The sequence below is a fragment of the Cheilinus undulatus genome, linkage group 6 (assembly GCF_018320785.1).
Source record: "Cheilinus undulatus linkage group 6, ASM1832078v1, whole genome shotgun sequence".
NCBI lineage: Eukaryota > Metazoa > Chordata > Actinopteri > Labriformes > Labridae > Cheilinus > Cheilinus undulatus.
Genome location: NC_054870.1, coordinates 39,504,394 through 39,519,386, shown reverse-complemented (window position 1 = coordinate 39,519,386; position 14,993 = coordinate 39,504,394). Strand labels below are relative to the sequence as shown.

The 14,993-nt window shown below is 40.3% G+C and overlaps 1 protein-coding gene across 3 annotated transcripts in view; it reads left to right on the top strand.

Annotated features, from left to right (window-relative positions):
* Window positions 1-14,993, top strand: part of LOC121510600 (Kv channel-interacting protein 2) — a 204,935-nt gene that overhangs the window by 172,544 nt on the left and 17,398 nt on the right. The window contains exon 1 of one of the 3 annotated variants that reach the window (XM_041788705.1): window positions 9,307-9,428. The exons of the other annotated variants lie outside the window; for them this stretch is intronic. Within the exon in view, the coding sequence (XP_041644639.1) occupies window positions 9,380-9,428 (49 nt within the window). The 5' untranslated portion in view covers window positions 9,307-9,379. Of the gene's footprint in view, window positions 1-9,306; window positions 9,429-14,993 lie in introns of those variants that run through there. 3 annotated transcript variants of the gene reach the window in all.

The following is a 14,993-nucleotide window of genomic DNA, read 5'->3' as shown; positions in this document are numbered from 1 at the left end:
CATAATTAAAGTTACTAGATAAGCCAATGTAGCTAAGTAAGCTTTAGCAACATGAGAAAACATATATAAAGCTAAAGTAGCTACATAGATAACATATCTAATAGCTGCTTTTTGAGTTTATCTCTAGCTATATAAGCTACGTAGCTATGTTAGCTACAGTTAAGTTAGTGTAAGCAACATGAGCTTTAGCAAACATATAAAGCTAAGGTAGCTACGTAGATAATATTTCTGTGTAGCTTACATAGCTGCTTTGTGAGCTTAGCTTTAGCTATGTTAGCTACATAGCTATGGTAGCTACAACTAAGTTAGCTTAAGCAACATGAACTTGGGAAAACAAAGCTAAAGCTAACTTAGCTACATAGATAAAGTAGATCCATAGCTTATGTAGCTGCTTTGTAAGCTTAGCTTTAGCATTCAGATATGTAAGCTACGTAGCTCTATTATTTACTAAGCTTATGCAGCTAATGATGCTAAGTAAGCTAGCTGGCTGCATTAGAATGTTTTCATGAAGGATGAGCTTTTTCCTGTAAGCAGACTGTTTAGTGTGCTGTATTCAACGGTTTGTAATCAAACCCTTACCCTTAATGGAAGTTTAATCCAAAGTTATTTCTAAAGTTTTAGCATGTATTATGTCCTGAAAGAGATGGCTTCTCAGATGTACAGTCTGCTGCCAGACCACTCTCTGCCAGTTTTGTCTGGGTCTACCCTGAGGTCTCCTCCCAGTTAGAAATGCCCAGAAGACCTCCAATGGGAGGCACCCTGGGAGCATCCTGATCAGATGCCCAAACCACCTGAACTAGCTCCTTTTAATGCCAATGAGAACTGGCTCCTCTCTCAGCTCCTCACCATATCTCTAAGGCTGAGCCCAGACACCCTCCAGAGGAAAATCATTTTGGCTGCTTGTAACTGTGATCTCATTCTTTTGGTCATTAAACAGAGCCAGAGCTGCCCACAGATTTGGCTGGACCCCTGACAATTCCAAAGAACAGGCCCTCCCCAGTTGTGTTTTATTTATAGTATCAATGCATGTGTGTTGGATCAGTAGCATTACTTAATTTTGGAGCTGAAAAGTGGGTTAAAATATCAGGCTCTGATTTAGAAATTATTTGTTTGTCCCAGTTTAATCCATTCGAAGCACTTCTCCATCCATTTTTGCCACTATTATTTGCCACTTTTCATCAATTTTGCACAGTTTTTTCCTAATTTGCCTCCTTTGACCATTTTTGCCACATTTTAACCCCTTTCAGTCACCTTTTTCCACCTATGTTTTCTTATTTTAACAACATTTTTCCACTTTTAACCATTTTTTTTTCTTTTTTAACCCCATTTCACCACTTTTTCTACCATTTTGTCTTTTTTAACCAATTTTTCCACTTTCTGTTATTGTTGCCTCTGTTGACCCATTTTTATGTCACAATAACTCCCCTTTTGGGTACTTTTAACCTATTTCTTCTACTTCAAAAATTCACTTGAACCCATTTTAATTATGTTTTAGGAAAAGGGGTTTACATTTTAAGAAGGCTAAAAATAGACATGAATAGATAAAAAATGTATTTGTTGTGTTGAGAAGAGTGGCTATTATTCATGTTAAAAATGAAACATGGTTATCATAGCTTAACTTTACTATGGACCATGATTTACCTGACTTCCATGGGCCCCCACTTTGGCAGGGCCCAGAAGCTTTCCCCTTCATCCCCCCTTGCTCAGACCTCATGACCATAGATGAGGGTTGGAGCGTGGATTGATAATTCAAAAGCTTTGCCTTCTGGCTCGGCACCTTCTTCACCACAACTGTCCAGCAATGCCTGCAATACTGCTGATGCCGCACCAATCTGCCTGTCAATCTCATGCTCCATTCGACTCTTACAAGTGAACAAGACCCAAAGATACTTGAACCCCCTTGTGGCAGAGAGGAGCAGGAGGAAGCAGTCCACTGTTTCCTGCACAGAACCACGGCCTTTGACTTGGAGATGCTTACTTCATCCCGACCACTTTGCACTCGGCTGCAAACAGCCCTAGAGTCCGCTGGAGGCCCCCATCTGAGGAAGCCAACAGAATCACATCATCTGCTAAAAGAAGAGATAAAAATCTGAGGTCCCAAAACTGGAAACCCTCACATTCATTTACATCAGCCTCAAGTACTTGACATCTTTTGGCCTGCAGAAATCTGAATCGTGCATACATGGAAACGACCGTTAAGACAGCTCAAATGTTTACCACCATCATTGTTGCAGAAGACTTCCTCTATGAGGTAATGACAGAAAGGCACAACTATTCTTCATCTCTCAGACTTTCATCCTTGATAAGTGTCTCAGGCAGCAGACTGTTTGAGAATTTACTGTCCTGAATATGTCACTGTATTAGGAATTTATGTAGCCTGTTTAATTAGTCCAGCCCAGAAAATGCAGGCAGAGTATACGGTAATATAATGGTCAGTGTCGATTACAAAGATCAAGAGCTGACCAGCAGTGAAGTAATCCCTTTAATTTATTCCTTTAACGACCATTTCTGATATTATTCTCAGCTTTGTGATCTCATTTTGCCTGATCATACAGGCCTCTCTGTGCTAATGTCTGATCTCTTAGTGCCATTAGAAGCCCTTTAGATCTCACTATTTGAACTTGACCGCCACCGTTGACTCTCCCTCTGAACATTAAACAACGACGTTGATTGATTGTTGCCCTCTTTGATCGCTCTGAGCTCACTTCCTGACTTTGAACATGAACTCAGGCTGCAACCGCAAAGTTAATGCTTGTTGTCATTTACCAAAGAGCGTGAGTCGGCCTCTGATTAAGTGTTGGTCGTTTTGTCTCTTGAGGCCGCTCTAAGATGTGTGCTCCCTGAGGCTCCAAAGTAATATTGTGTCTCTAGGTCTCATTTTGACTCTGGGAATCATTAATCATACAACTGACAGATGGAGCCCTCTATAAACTCCTGCAGCTTCTGCTTTATCCTCCTCTTCATCTTCTGTGTCTCTCTGTGTCCGACACTGAACTGACCTGCTCACAGACACAGACGGACGCACCCGCAGACTCATAGAAAATACAATTTTGGAGACAAAATGATGCTTTTAGAGTTCTTTGGACTATTTTCTACCATTTTCCCTCTTAGTAGCTGTGCCTTTGCATCTCTGTTTTTAATACTGAACATAGAGTAGAGGATGAAAGTGATGGAGGACTTTGAAACCAGGGGTTGTCACTTACCACTTAAGATGAAGTCTAGCCATTCTCTTATTAAGGGAGCCAACTATTTTTTCTCTCAGTACAAATTCCTGGGACATTTCTATGGAGAAGAACAAAAGCATCAGTCATTTTGGCAAATGCCGCCAAAACATGTTAAAGTTTGAATGACAAACCTGTGCTGTAGATAATTTTTCAATTACTGCCGTCTGTTGGGAGGGATGTGGGAGCTTTTTTCAGGAGTCATGAAAGTCTTCACATGGCTCAACAAAACAAATGAATCTGAGAGTTTCTACATTTTCTTCCAAAAGTCAAGGACAGGTTGTGACTATACCTGATTTTTAAACTTCCATTCAATTCCGGTAGGAATCAAACAATATTATTACGTGTTTTGATACTTTAGTAACAAAAATACACAGTGCTGGAAAGTATGTGCCCCCTTCCTGATTTCTTATTTGTTGCATATTTGTCTCACTTAAATGTTTCAGATTATTAAATAAATTTCAATATTAGACAAAGATAACCAGAGTAAATACAAATCAAGTGTACAGTGTTAGTTCAGGCAGACCACGGTGTCAAGCTCTGCCATAATTGAGATCAGCTGATCTCACCCAGCTGATTTTCTCTAAGCTTGTTATTGGCTATATTTTAAACTGCTGTTCTTCTTCTTGCCTGGCTATGTTTGCAACTCTCTGCAAGCTGCTCTTGCAACCCTCCTCCACCCCAGTTTCTCCTTCATTCTGCTTCTGATTTAATTAATGTCATTCTGTTGTCACTGATGCTTGCTCTGCTCTGGGTTTTTGCTCTTACTCTCCCCACCTTAGGCTCTCCTTATCAGCGTAGGAACATGTGCTGATCCGGCTTAATGCTCCACGTAGACTTAGAGAAGGCCAGGGGATCCCAGAACAGCCACACATAAGTAACAGCAATCAAGCAATCAAGCAGTTTTTTGGCAAATTTGAGACAGGACTTCTTGTTCTGATCGGTCAGCAGTGGTTTTGGCCTTGGAACTCTCCCATGGTTACCATTTTTGCCCAGTCTCTTTCTTATTGTTGAATCATGAACACTGACCTTAACTGAGCCAAGTGAGGCCTGCAGGTCTTCAAATGTTGTTCTGGGTTCTTTTGTGGCCTCCTGGATGAGTAGTTGATCTGCTCTTGGAGTAATTGTGGTAGGCCACTTTTGGGAAATTACCACTGTTCCAAGTTTTCACCATTTGTGGATAATGGCTCTCAGCATGGTTTGATTGAGTCCCAAATAATGACCTCATAACTCTTTGCAGACTGAAAGATGTCGGTGACTTTGTTTCCCATTGGTTCTTAAATTTCAGTAGATCACGACATGATGTATCCATGATGTATATGTTTCACACATCCATCTGGAAAACCTTCCATAGACTGTGTTTGGGAATGGGCAGAGCCTTTGAAAAACAAAAACTCAGAGGGTGATTGGATGAACGTTCTGTCTGTCACATCTTTACGGGCCAATCAGAGCAACAAAACATGTGACTTAGCCGCCAGGTAGTTTTGGATGGCTTTTTTCCCCTTAATAATTGAAATCATTGTTTAAAAACTGCATTTTGTATTCACTGGGATTATCTTTAAATAATATTAAAATTTGTTTGATGATCTGAAACATTTAGGTGCACAACTTATGCAATGCAAATTCTGGAAGGGGGCAATTACTCTTTCAAAGCAATACTGATTCATAACAGGGACATTTCTTGTTTTTTGTTCCCATAGAATGCGGGGAAACTCTTTGACGGTATCTAAAGTGTGCATAACATTCTGTGCAGTGTTTCTGCAACTTTTGTTGGACATATTCTTCTACTATGCACCTATCTTATTAGATATATTTTTCCCTTTTAGCCTAAATACATTTTTGATACCATCTACCACTGAAACAAGAGAGATGATCTCTTTTTAAAACACATGATATAAATAAATATTGAGGTATATTTACCTTTTTGATGATCTGAAGTCAAGGTTAATGCTTTTCATCCTGACAACAAGCCCACACTTTATGTCTTATTGAAGTCATTACTGAATAACGTCTTCTTAACAAACTAAACTATATCATTTCTGTGTTCAGCCCAGATCCATACTCTTCTGTTTCCTCCTGCATAAACATAACAAATCTTAAACCAAAGTCAGAGAGGTTTTCCTCCATCTTGCAGCCTTGATTTATAAGTGCTGGGCAAGCCAAAGGCAAATAATGTCAGTCTGTGATTAGAGCCATCGAATTAGAAAGCACTTACATGTGCCACTCTGGAGCAGGATTACAAATACCAGTAATAAACCTAAACTCTAGTTGTCTGGGAAACTCAATATCATTAAATCTTACTGCAAGGAACAACTGCTAAAAGTCAGCGAGAACAAATGTTCCAAAGGATGGTAAAATCTGGAACTGTAGAAAAAACATGACAGGAATAGAGCTTTTAAAATCAGAGGACAACAAAAGCTCGGGCTGATGTGTCACCATATTCTGAAGCCACATTTGACCTTATAGCTACATGGTTGAAAGTGACTAAAACTGAAAACACGTAAGGTTTGATAATGCGCTACTTTAACAGTACATGTGGTTATGGACAGCTTTCTGTCTGTACTCTGTGTTCATTTCGCCCGTTTTCGTCCATCAACTCAAAGTTTATGGATACGGACCAAACTTTGCAATAGGTTCTTTGCAGATGACGTCTCGCTTACATGGGGCGTGCCTTAAACCATCAGGCCATTTGAGTCCCAAACCTCTTAATTCTTAAATTTCGTTTGTATTCCAAACTCAGTAAAATATTCTGGGAAAAAAAAAATGTTTAAAAGCTCACAGAGCAACAGCAGCAAATCACAAAAGCCTCTCACCAAGGCCTGGACGAGTGTTTTTGAAGTTGGGGATAGTAGCTGCGTCAGCCTCCAGTCATTTCAGTGAGCATTGCCCCTTCAAACCGGACACGCTTGGAGATGCTAGGCTACACAGCTTGGACCAGTACATCAGCTCCGCATAATTTAGCAAGTTTTAGTTGAGAATGGACCAAAAAAAATGCTGGCTCAATTCCACACTACATCAAAAATTTTTGAAGCATATTATTTTTTCACCTAAAATGTCTCTGTGTTTGGCACTATTTTATATTGCAAGCCTCAGCAGCCGGTAACATGCTGTTCTGCCTCAGTGAGTCTGGTCAGATGTTTGGGTCAAGTAACTAATCTAAAACTAGTTATTTCAGCTCAGTTTTCCACTACCACAGCTCACACATTGTTTTCTTAAAGTAAACATTTCATACCAACTGTAGTTCATCTAATTATCAGCCATTAGAAGAATAAAGCGACAGCCATAAACCTACTTGGATGACAAATTCCCATTCAGCTCTTCTGGTTGTCCTCAGAAACCTGAAGAAGGGTCTTAAATAAACCAGCTTTCAATAAGCCAGGGAACTCTGGATGGGGAGTGATGCAGGCTGCAGGTATCTTGTAAGCCGCTTTCCTCGATCAGAAATGTCCTAAAGAAGTGGTGAAACTATGCCCCACTTCTGTAAACAGTAGCTCTTGTAGACAGTTGCCACACCTACGGTATACCAGCAGGTAACTCAGGACGTCTCCTGCTCACCTCTCTTTCCACTAAGTCTCCATCTGTAGAAGTTCCACTCCGTGTTTCGGCTCATAAAGATATCACCTTGTATCCACAGTAAACAGCACGTCATCATCGCTTGAGTCAAAATCACTCATTTTAGCTTTGTTCTGGCTTAGTTACTTGTCTCCTCTGACAAAGCCCACAGACCCAAACAGCTGATCAGATAAACTGAGGCCGAGAGGCAGCTGGTGGCTGAAGCTCTGTAAAATAGATCCAAACACAGAGGCTTTCTGGAAGAAAAATAAAGCACTTCAAAAATTTCCGATATAGCTTATGATTGAGCTAGCATTGTTTTTTTGGCCCATTTTACCTAGAACTTGAAAAATTATGCAGAGCTGCTGTACCTGTCTGCTGCTGTATATGGCTTAGCTTCTCCAAAAGCGTCATATTTAAAGGGGTAACACACTCTGACAACAATGGGGGCTAATGCAGCTTACTATCTCCTATAGTACCTTGTACATCACAACTTCAAAAATGCCAAAATATCCCTTTAACTTATTGCTAACTTGCCCTCATTCATTTTTACTACCAGTGGTGACACTGCCCCTAACACGTAGGTATACCTAGCCACAGTAGAGACCACAGAAATGATACTGGTTGTTGTTTGCATAGGAAGCAGGCAAGTGAGCTCTGATATCAGGTCCTTACAGAAGATAGTCTTAATGCATGGTGCAGATGCAGTACTAAAGTGCTGTCACTTGGTATTTAAATGTCCACAATGCATTGTGGATACAAAATGTAAACAGTGTGAAGTATTTATGAGAATATTTTTAGCCTATCAAAAGTCTCAATGAGATTCAAATCTCCTTTTCTGTAGTGACTTGGCAGAGAGCAGCATAGACATTGTTAGAGCAAGAGCACAGTACAAACAGAGAAATACAGTAGCCAAACACTGTAAGTGAGTGAAACCAAAGCCAGTTACTGTGCAACTCAATGGCAAGGACAAATATACAACATTACAGTGCAATGCGATTCTTCTACAATTGTGGCAGATTACGATGCAACCACGTTGGCCAAGAGTACTATTTTCTCTACCTTTGATTGTCATGCTGCCTGAATTCCAACTTTAGTGTAATAGTGGTAAAAATCTAACTATACATGTGTTGATATCACAGCAAACATAAGTCCTTGATTGCCAATATTAGGCTTTTTTTTGTTTTCAGTATGTAGAAGTTGCAGGCAGACTCCTGCACATTGTCTAAATTGCACAAATATGTTTGCAGTGTTTTTTGGCAAGTAGCATCATTACGCGCATTTCTCATGATGTTATCATTTTCAACTTGCATCATTTTATTTCGCATTTTATCAGAAGAGTATGATAGTGTCAGATATTTTGACAAACTTACTTTTAAAATGACTTGAATTCCCCCACAGTGCCACAGTAGGTGGGTTAGGATGGGTGTCTCCAGTCTGCTCCTGTGCATCACCAGTGCCTCAACACTCATTAAAACCAAGCATTTCCAGTTCCACCATCAAAGTACGCTTAAGTTTCTCAGTTCCAGTTCTGCAGCCTTCCAGATGTGACATCGATTTATACCTCCCCATCTGAGATATTCCTCACTGTGCCGGACTGCATATACAAAACATGATATTGCCTCCAGGCTGCTGTTTGTGCATGTGTTTGTGTGTGTGCCGAATTTACCCTCAGGGGAGATTGCCACATCTGCGAGTTTGTCCATCGTAGCCGGAGGGTCAGATGCTCTTCCCTTCTGTTACTCTGTCTCTTCTTCTTCTACTAATTTTGTCCTCATCTTTTTTTTTTTTGGACTGTATATATCCCCAGTTGTCTTAGTTTCTGTCTTAAACCATTCCCTCTCGCCCCTTCTCTCCTCCAATCTCATCTACCAATCCTTCCTTCTAATCTGTCTGCAGTGTATCCCCCCTCTCTGTTTCCCCTCTCACCCTACAAGTAGTACTCCTCCCTCCCTTTCCCCCTCCTTCCATCTCCCCCTCCTCTTTCCTTCCTTCACTCAGTCCCATCACTGACCCAATTAAGGATAGGGAGGGACACCGCAGGAGGAGAGAGACGGAGGTAAGGAGAGAAAGAGAAGGAGACGGAGGACAGGCAGAGAGAGTGGAGAGAGAGTTTGAGAGTCAGTGGCTGTAAAAAAGAAGAGAAGAGTCTGAAAACAATCGCAGCCACACTGCCAGGACACTCATGGTTTATTGTCCGAACTTCACCTGGAACTTTAACAGCCTCTGACAGCCTCGGAGGCGACGGGGGTGGAGCAGCAATCCAACAGTCTCGCTGCCACGCAGTTACCGCTCTGGATGAAGAAACGAGGAGAATAACAATCTACCTTTCAGTGAAGAAAGCAGACGGGGAGCCGTGCGGAGTTAGGATGACTGAATACCAGCACATAGAGGGAGGCTGAGAGGAGAAGCTGAAGAGACGAAGACGGCGCATTCCTGGCTGGAGCTGAGAGGGGGGGAAGTGGTTGCCCTGGGGCGAGAGAGATATTTTGTTGTGAGAAAGAGGAGGGGGGATAAGGATGCATCTGTTCTTCCGAGACAAGTGGGAGTTGGAGGGTCTGCAGACTGTTGGCATTCTGCTGGTGGTCTGCAGCTCCCTCAAACTGATGCACTTTCTGGGGCTTATCGACCTTTCAACGGCAGGTGAGATGAATGGTAAGAGAGCTAGAGAGAGGCGCGGACTGTGACGGCAAAATGATAAATATGGTGAGCGATAATGGGAGGGATGCACTCTCAGGAAAAGGGGGGTAGGGGGTGTGTCTACATGTGTGTTGGAGTGTGTTTCTTCAGTGTTGATCAGGATTGAACATCAATTAGTTTGTCCTAATTTCCTCCTAAATAGCTGTCATATTTGTCACACCTATTTATGGACCTGGGCAGTGTTTGTGGCTGTGTATGGCTTTGTGTGGTTGTGTGAGCACTGATGTTTGTCTGAGACTTCAATACTAAAGCACACGCTCTGTGTCTGTATGTTCTAACTTGCATAGAAGTGCAGCATGTTCAGAGTGATGAATGTGGTGCATAAGATTCAAAACTTTGCAAGAAAGCTGACAAACATCCTTAAAATTGCTCCTGCTTGATGACAAAGTTGATGACAAAGTTGATGATGATGATGATGATGATGATGACGATGATGATGATGATGATGATGATGATGAGTTTCATCATCCACCTTATCTTAGGGAATCTGTAATTTTAGAAGTCATGGATTTTGCTTGTCAGTTTTATTGTGAGAAAGTTTTGCTTTTCAAAATAGTTTTTTTTTTTTGTTCTCTGGATTATTCCACCACTTTTATGTCTAAACATCATCATGTTTGTTTTAAACAGTTGTGCAGATTAACCCTTGATCAAGCAGACAGGCTAAAATAACACAATTTAATGATTTTTTTTGTCAAAATACAGTCTTCATTTCCCAATATTTACTCTATACTAATTCTGTGTTGCCCATTTGGTGTGTCATTGCAAAATTTGCTGCCTTCTTTAAAGCAGCAAGATGTGGGAATCTGATTTAATGAACTTCAGCATCCACTGAAGGTGTCTGAGTGCACTGTTGTATAACACAGTGCTGTTATATTTACCCTTCTCAGACAACATGTGTGGTATATAAGCCCACAAAGATCCAAAGAACCAAGCTGACTGACGAGTTACAGTTTGTAGTTTGTGCAAATATGACTGCTAGCTTCTGCAGCCCATTGTTTGCAAAGTTACTGCACATGGAGTATAGCTGTTCACTAGGATGTAATGCTATCAAAAAGGGATGCATGATAATGGATTTCTGATGATATCTGATATGCTGATGTTAACACATTAATTTAGCAGTTACCAATATTGAGACCAATATTTGTGTATGTTTCTTTGGCCTAAAATTTCAGTCCTTTAACCACACTTTAAGGTTTGAGGCTGACCAAAGAAACAAACTTAAGTCCTTAAAACACACTTTAAAGTTTAGATAATGAGGATAGAAAAAGAAAAAGGCCTCAGCTGTCATGGGCCTGTTGCTCCATCCTAAAACAGCACTAATTTATTACCTCTGCCAAGGAGGTTATGTGATCGGGTGGGTTTGTTAGTTTGTTCGTTTGTTAGTTAGTTCATTTGTTAGCAACATAACTCAAAAAGTTGTGGACAGATTTTAATGAAATTTTCAGGAAATGGCATAAGGAAGAACTGATTAGATTTTGGGACTGATCCAGATCACCATCTGGATCCAGGAATTTTTTAAAGGATTCTGTACTATTGGGAGATAGGGCTAATGGTGGAGGTCTGCACTGTTACCACTTTACACCAGGAAATGGCGGACATGAGTAATTTCAATCCCAGCAGCGTTTTGGGTGTGTTTCTATTCAAAGTTTTGGAGTTTATAGAGTCTGAAAGACGCACGCCCGGTCGAGGAGACGAGTCAGAGCATATCCAAGAGAAAGACAGTGAATTGTAGCGAGAATACTCACAATGCTGGGAGGAATAGAGGAATATTCACCCTCTGCCATGACTTCCAGTCGTCCGGTGAGACCATGGGTGCATCTGTTGGCACCCGTAGCTAAGCCAGTGCTTTGCCTCACCATGTTTCCACCCCACCGAGGAGGAAGTAATTGGCGAATGCCATGGTTGGAGGCACATGGGAACAGATCCAGGAATTTTTGAAAGGATTCTTCACTATTGGGAGATAGGGCTAATGGCGGAGGTCTGTGCTCTCCGAGTGCTTTTCTAGTCAGTATATGTGGCCAGTTTTTACAGTCAATATATGCTGATATTCACAGCCAAGGTAGCAGATGTAAATATCTGCAGAAAGTTTGATATCTGCCGATGCTGACATCAGGCCAATATTATTGTGCATCCCTAGTATCAAAATCTCATGGAACAATAACACCTCCATAACAAATCCATGGTATGGTGTTTATTGTGGTATCAGAACAACAACAACAACAACAAATGAAGACTTGGCAGCAACACAAAAGACACAAAAGACATCCTGGTATTACCTGATCATTCCACCAAGTTTGTCATTGCCATTAGAACTCCACACCAAAAAGCAAAGAATGTGGCCAAATGTCTGTGGGATAATTTCATTGTCTACTACGGTATCCCAGAATGACTACATTTAGATCATGGTCATGATTTCGAATGCAAGTTAATCAAAAATTTCTGTGAAGTTGCTGGAATCCAAAAAGTCAGAACAACACCATATCATCCTTGTGGAAATCCTGTGGAAAGATTCAATCGGACATTACCAGTCATGTTAGGAACTCTGGAAAACAATCACAAATCTAAATGGGAGGAATATGTAAAGCCTTGGCCCTAGTGTTTTTGCTAACCATCTAAAACCTTTGTTGTCAACCTCTGAAAATAGCTGTAGGTCTCTGGTGATATATTCACTGATTCACCCTGTGATCTGTTGAGCACTGAGTCTTTTGGCCTGGACAGATTCTGCTCCTCGCATTTTTGAGAATCCTTTCAGGATGATGGTTTGCCAACTGGCTCCTCATGTTACTCGTATTCCCCCATCAAGTGTTCTGGCTGTGTCTGCATTTAGTTTTTCTCCTTTCTCATTTCTAGACACGTGAAATTAAAATGCTTCCATACATTAAATGTAAAAATCCCTGGAGCTTCCACAGTCTCAAAATGTGTCACTCGGTTCTCCCCACCACTTGTAGCATCCACCATTTTCTCGCTGTTAGATCAAGCCTGCTAGTGGAATGCAAAGGATGATGGGTAACTTTAATTCCCACTTCCCTTCACTCTACTCCACTAAAATAAAATCACTTTTTGCTGTGAAGACCTATCATTTGAAGCTGTCACGTGTACATAACGGTATTGAGACACTTCTGTCACCATGATACAGCTACATCTCTAGTATTCAGCAGTTGCCATGATGTCTGAAGCCCAAATAGCTGCATTTGACATTGCAATTTATTGCACACTAGCTTAGAAAGATTTGTAGTGTTGCAAACTTTAAGATCAACAAAAAAGAGACAACTTTTTAGTGTTTGATGGATTTTCTTATTTATTTGTATACAAGCCTGAGACAAAATTTGGGTTAGATGACTTTTTACACCAGGTAAAGCTGTTGCACATGAAAAAATGACAATGTAAAGTTATGTCATAATCTCTGATCAATAATATCGGCAGCTTTGCAGTCAGCAGTGTAGAACTATGACTTAAAATGTTTGTCGACTACCTATGTACCATAAAGAAGACAAGACTTAGATTTGTTAAAAATAGATCTTGGTGACAAGATCTCTGACAGAAAGTTTTGTCAAGGAGACTATAAAGGTTGTTTAGTTTTCATCAGACATTCAAAATCCATGATATTTCTCTACTCTGGGTAAATCTGTCTAAACATATCTGCAGGTTTTGCAGGATGCATGCAGCACACTAGAATGATTTTCACTAGACTTAGACAAAAAGAATTAATGCTATGTCTAGCGGTTTAGACTCAAATATAAGGACTTTTCTGGACTAAAACTGGACAAAATGTTTTTGTCAACTAAAACAATAGAGGGTAGAAATGACTAAAATGTGACTAAACCTAGAAAGCATTTCAATACAGAGACTAAAACTAAATTTAAAATACAGTAGCTGTCAAAATTAACACTTATGGTCAGATTGTCTGCAGTGAGAAGGATCAAAAGTAGATCAAAATACCTACTTGCTGGTAGTCAGTTGGTGCTGGATGGAGCCGACTTCTTGACGAATATCTTTCCAATGTCTAAAGTTTGTTGAGTTTGCCTGCTTCTTGCCAGTCTCTCTCTCTCTTTTTGTCCTCTAAGCTTCATCTGTTACTAGCCACTTGTGTCTTAGAGCCAAAGAAAAATTCAGCCTTCGCCCAAAGTTACACAGTGCTAAAAGCAGGCAAGCAGGGCACTCTGTAGTGGTGGGTTAGATTCTATTCTCCCTGTTGAAACTGGCTGAACTGTTAGACTGTGAAGCTGCTATTTAGGTTAAGAACTACATACTTCCACTTTGCGCCACATTTTATAAACATTTTATGTGCATATTTCAAGCCTGTTTTGCATGAAAAGCTGAAAAACCAAACAGTAGTTAATCACACGAGATTTCAAAGTTATTAAAAAAAAATCTTTTAACAAAAACAGCTTTTTAACAATGATAAGACAATATCTTCCTGTTTTATATAACCTCCCCTGTGGTTCACCCACACTAGCATTTTTAAGCTTTTCAGCAGCTATGAAAGCCAGGCTTTATACTTTTGAAAAATGATGCATGGGGTCCATTCATCAAGCATGCCTAAACTGGTAATTAATCAGTAAAACATATTCAAGAGTAAAATAAAGAGTAATCAATATTTCACACATTCATATAATGATTATGTGTTGAGTTTAAGGCCATAAAATCAAGTATATATGAGTGATTCTCTTCTGTGCTCTTTCCAAAGTTATCAAACACTAAATAACCCTGAATGTTTATCTTATCAAAGATGCAGCTTTGGGAGGGTTGTATTTCTGCAGTTTCACCATTTTGTCTATAGATACAGTAATGGAAATGTAAAGGGATATAAAGTAGGTTTGACAGATGTATTCGACTAGAATCAAATTAGCTTATTTCAGATACCCACAGTGCCTCAAAGAGATCCAGTGCCCCCACATTTATACAGAAAACAGAGCTTCTACCAAAGGGTTTTGTACTATGAGGAATGTGGGATGCAGTGTTGTTGCTGTGTTGTTGGAGCTTGAGCCATAGAAGGGGGCATTGCAGCATTGATTTTGATTATTCTTTTCTTTTTCAGCTTTGTGAGTCCCCCAACTTTATTCATGTGCAATATTTAGTAGCTGGAGTGCAGAGGAGTGAAGCTAGGCAGGAGTAGTGGGAGGAAATGAATGACATTAGGTAGGTCCCTGGCCTCATTGAAAAACCAGTCATACAAAGAACAGCTAGGATGACTACAAGAACTAATTCAATGAAAAGATTTAAGAAAACTGCATCATTTTTTAAAGATGCAGCTCTACACCTCTGGAAAGCTCAGTGCTGCATCTGCATCATCAGTTTGTGTCTCCATCAGCAGAAAAGTGTATCACTGTGGCTTTTAATGGTTATGTGTTTGCTGTCTTTGCTTCCATTGAAGGACTTCAGGGAAGAATCCTCCGATTTCACGTGTTTATAGAAAGCAAAACTCCCTCAAAAGTTGTACTGAAAAAATGCATTGCTATAGGCTAAAGATACTCCTATTTTTCTTATTTCCTGAAGAGCTGTGAAGGTCTGTCAGTGTAC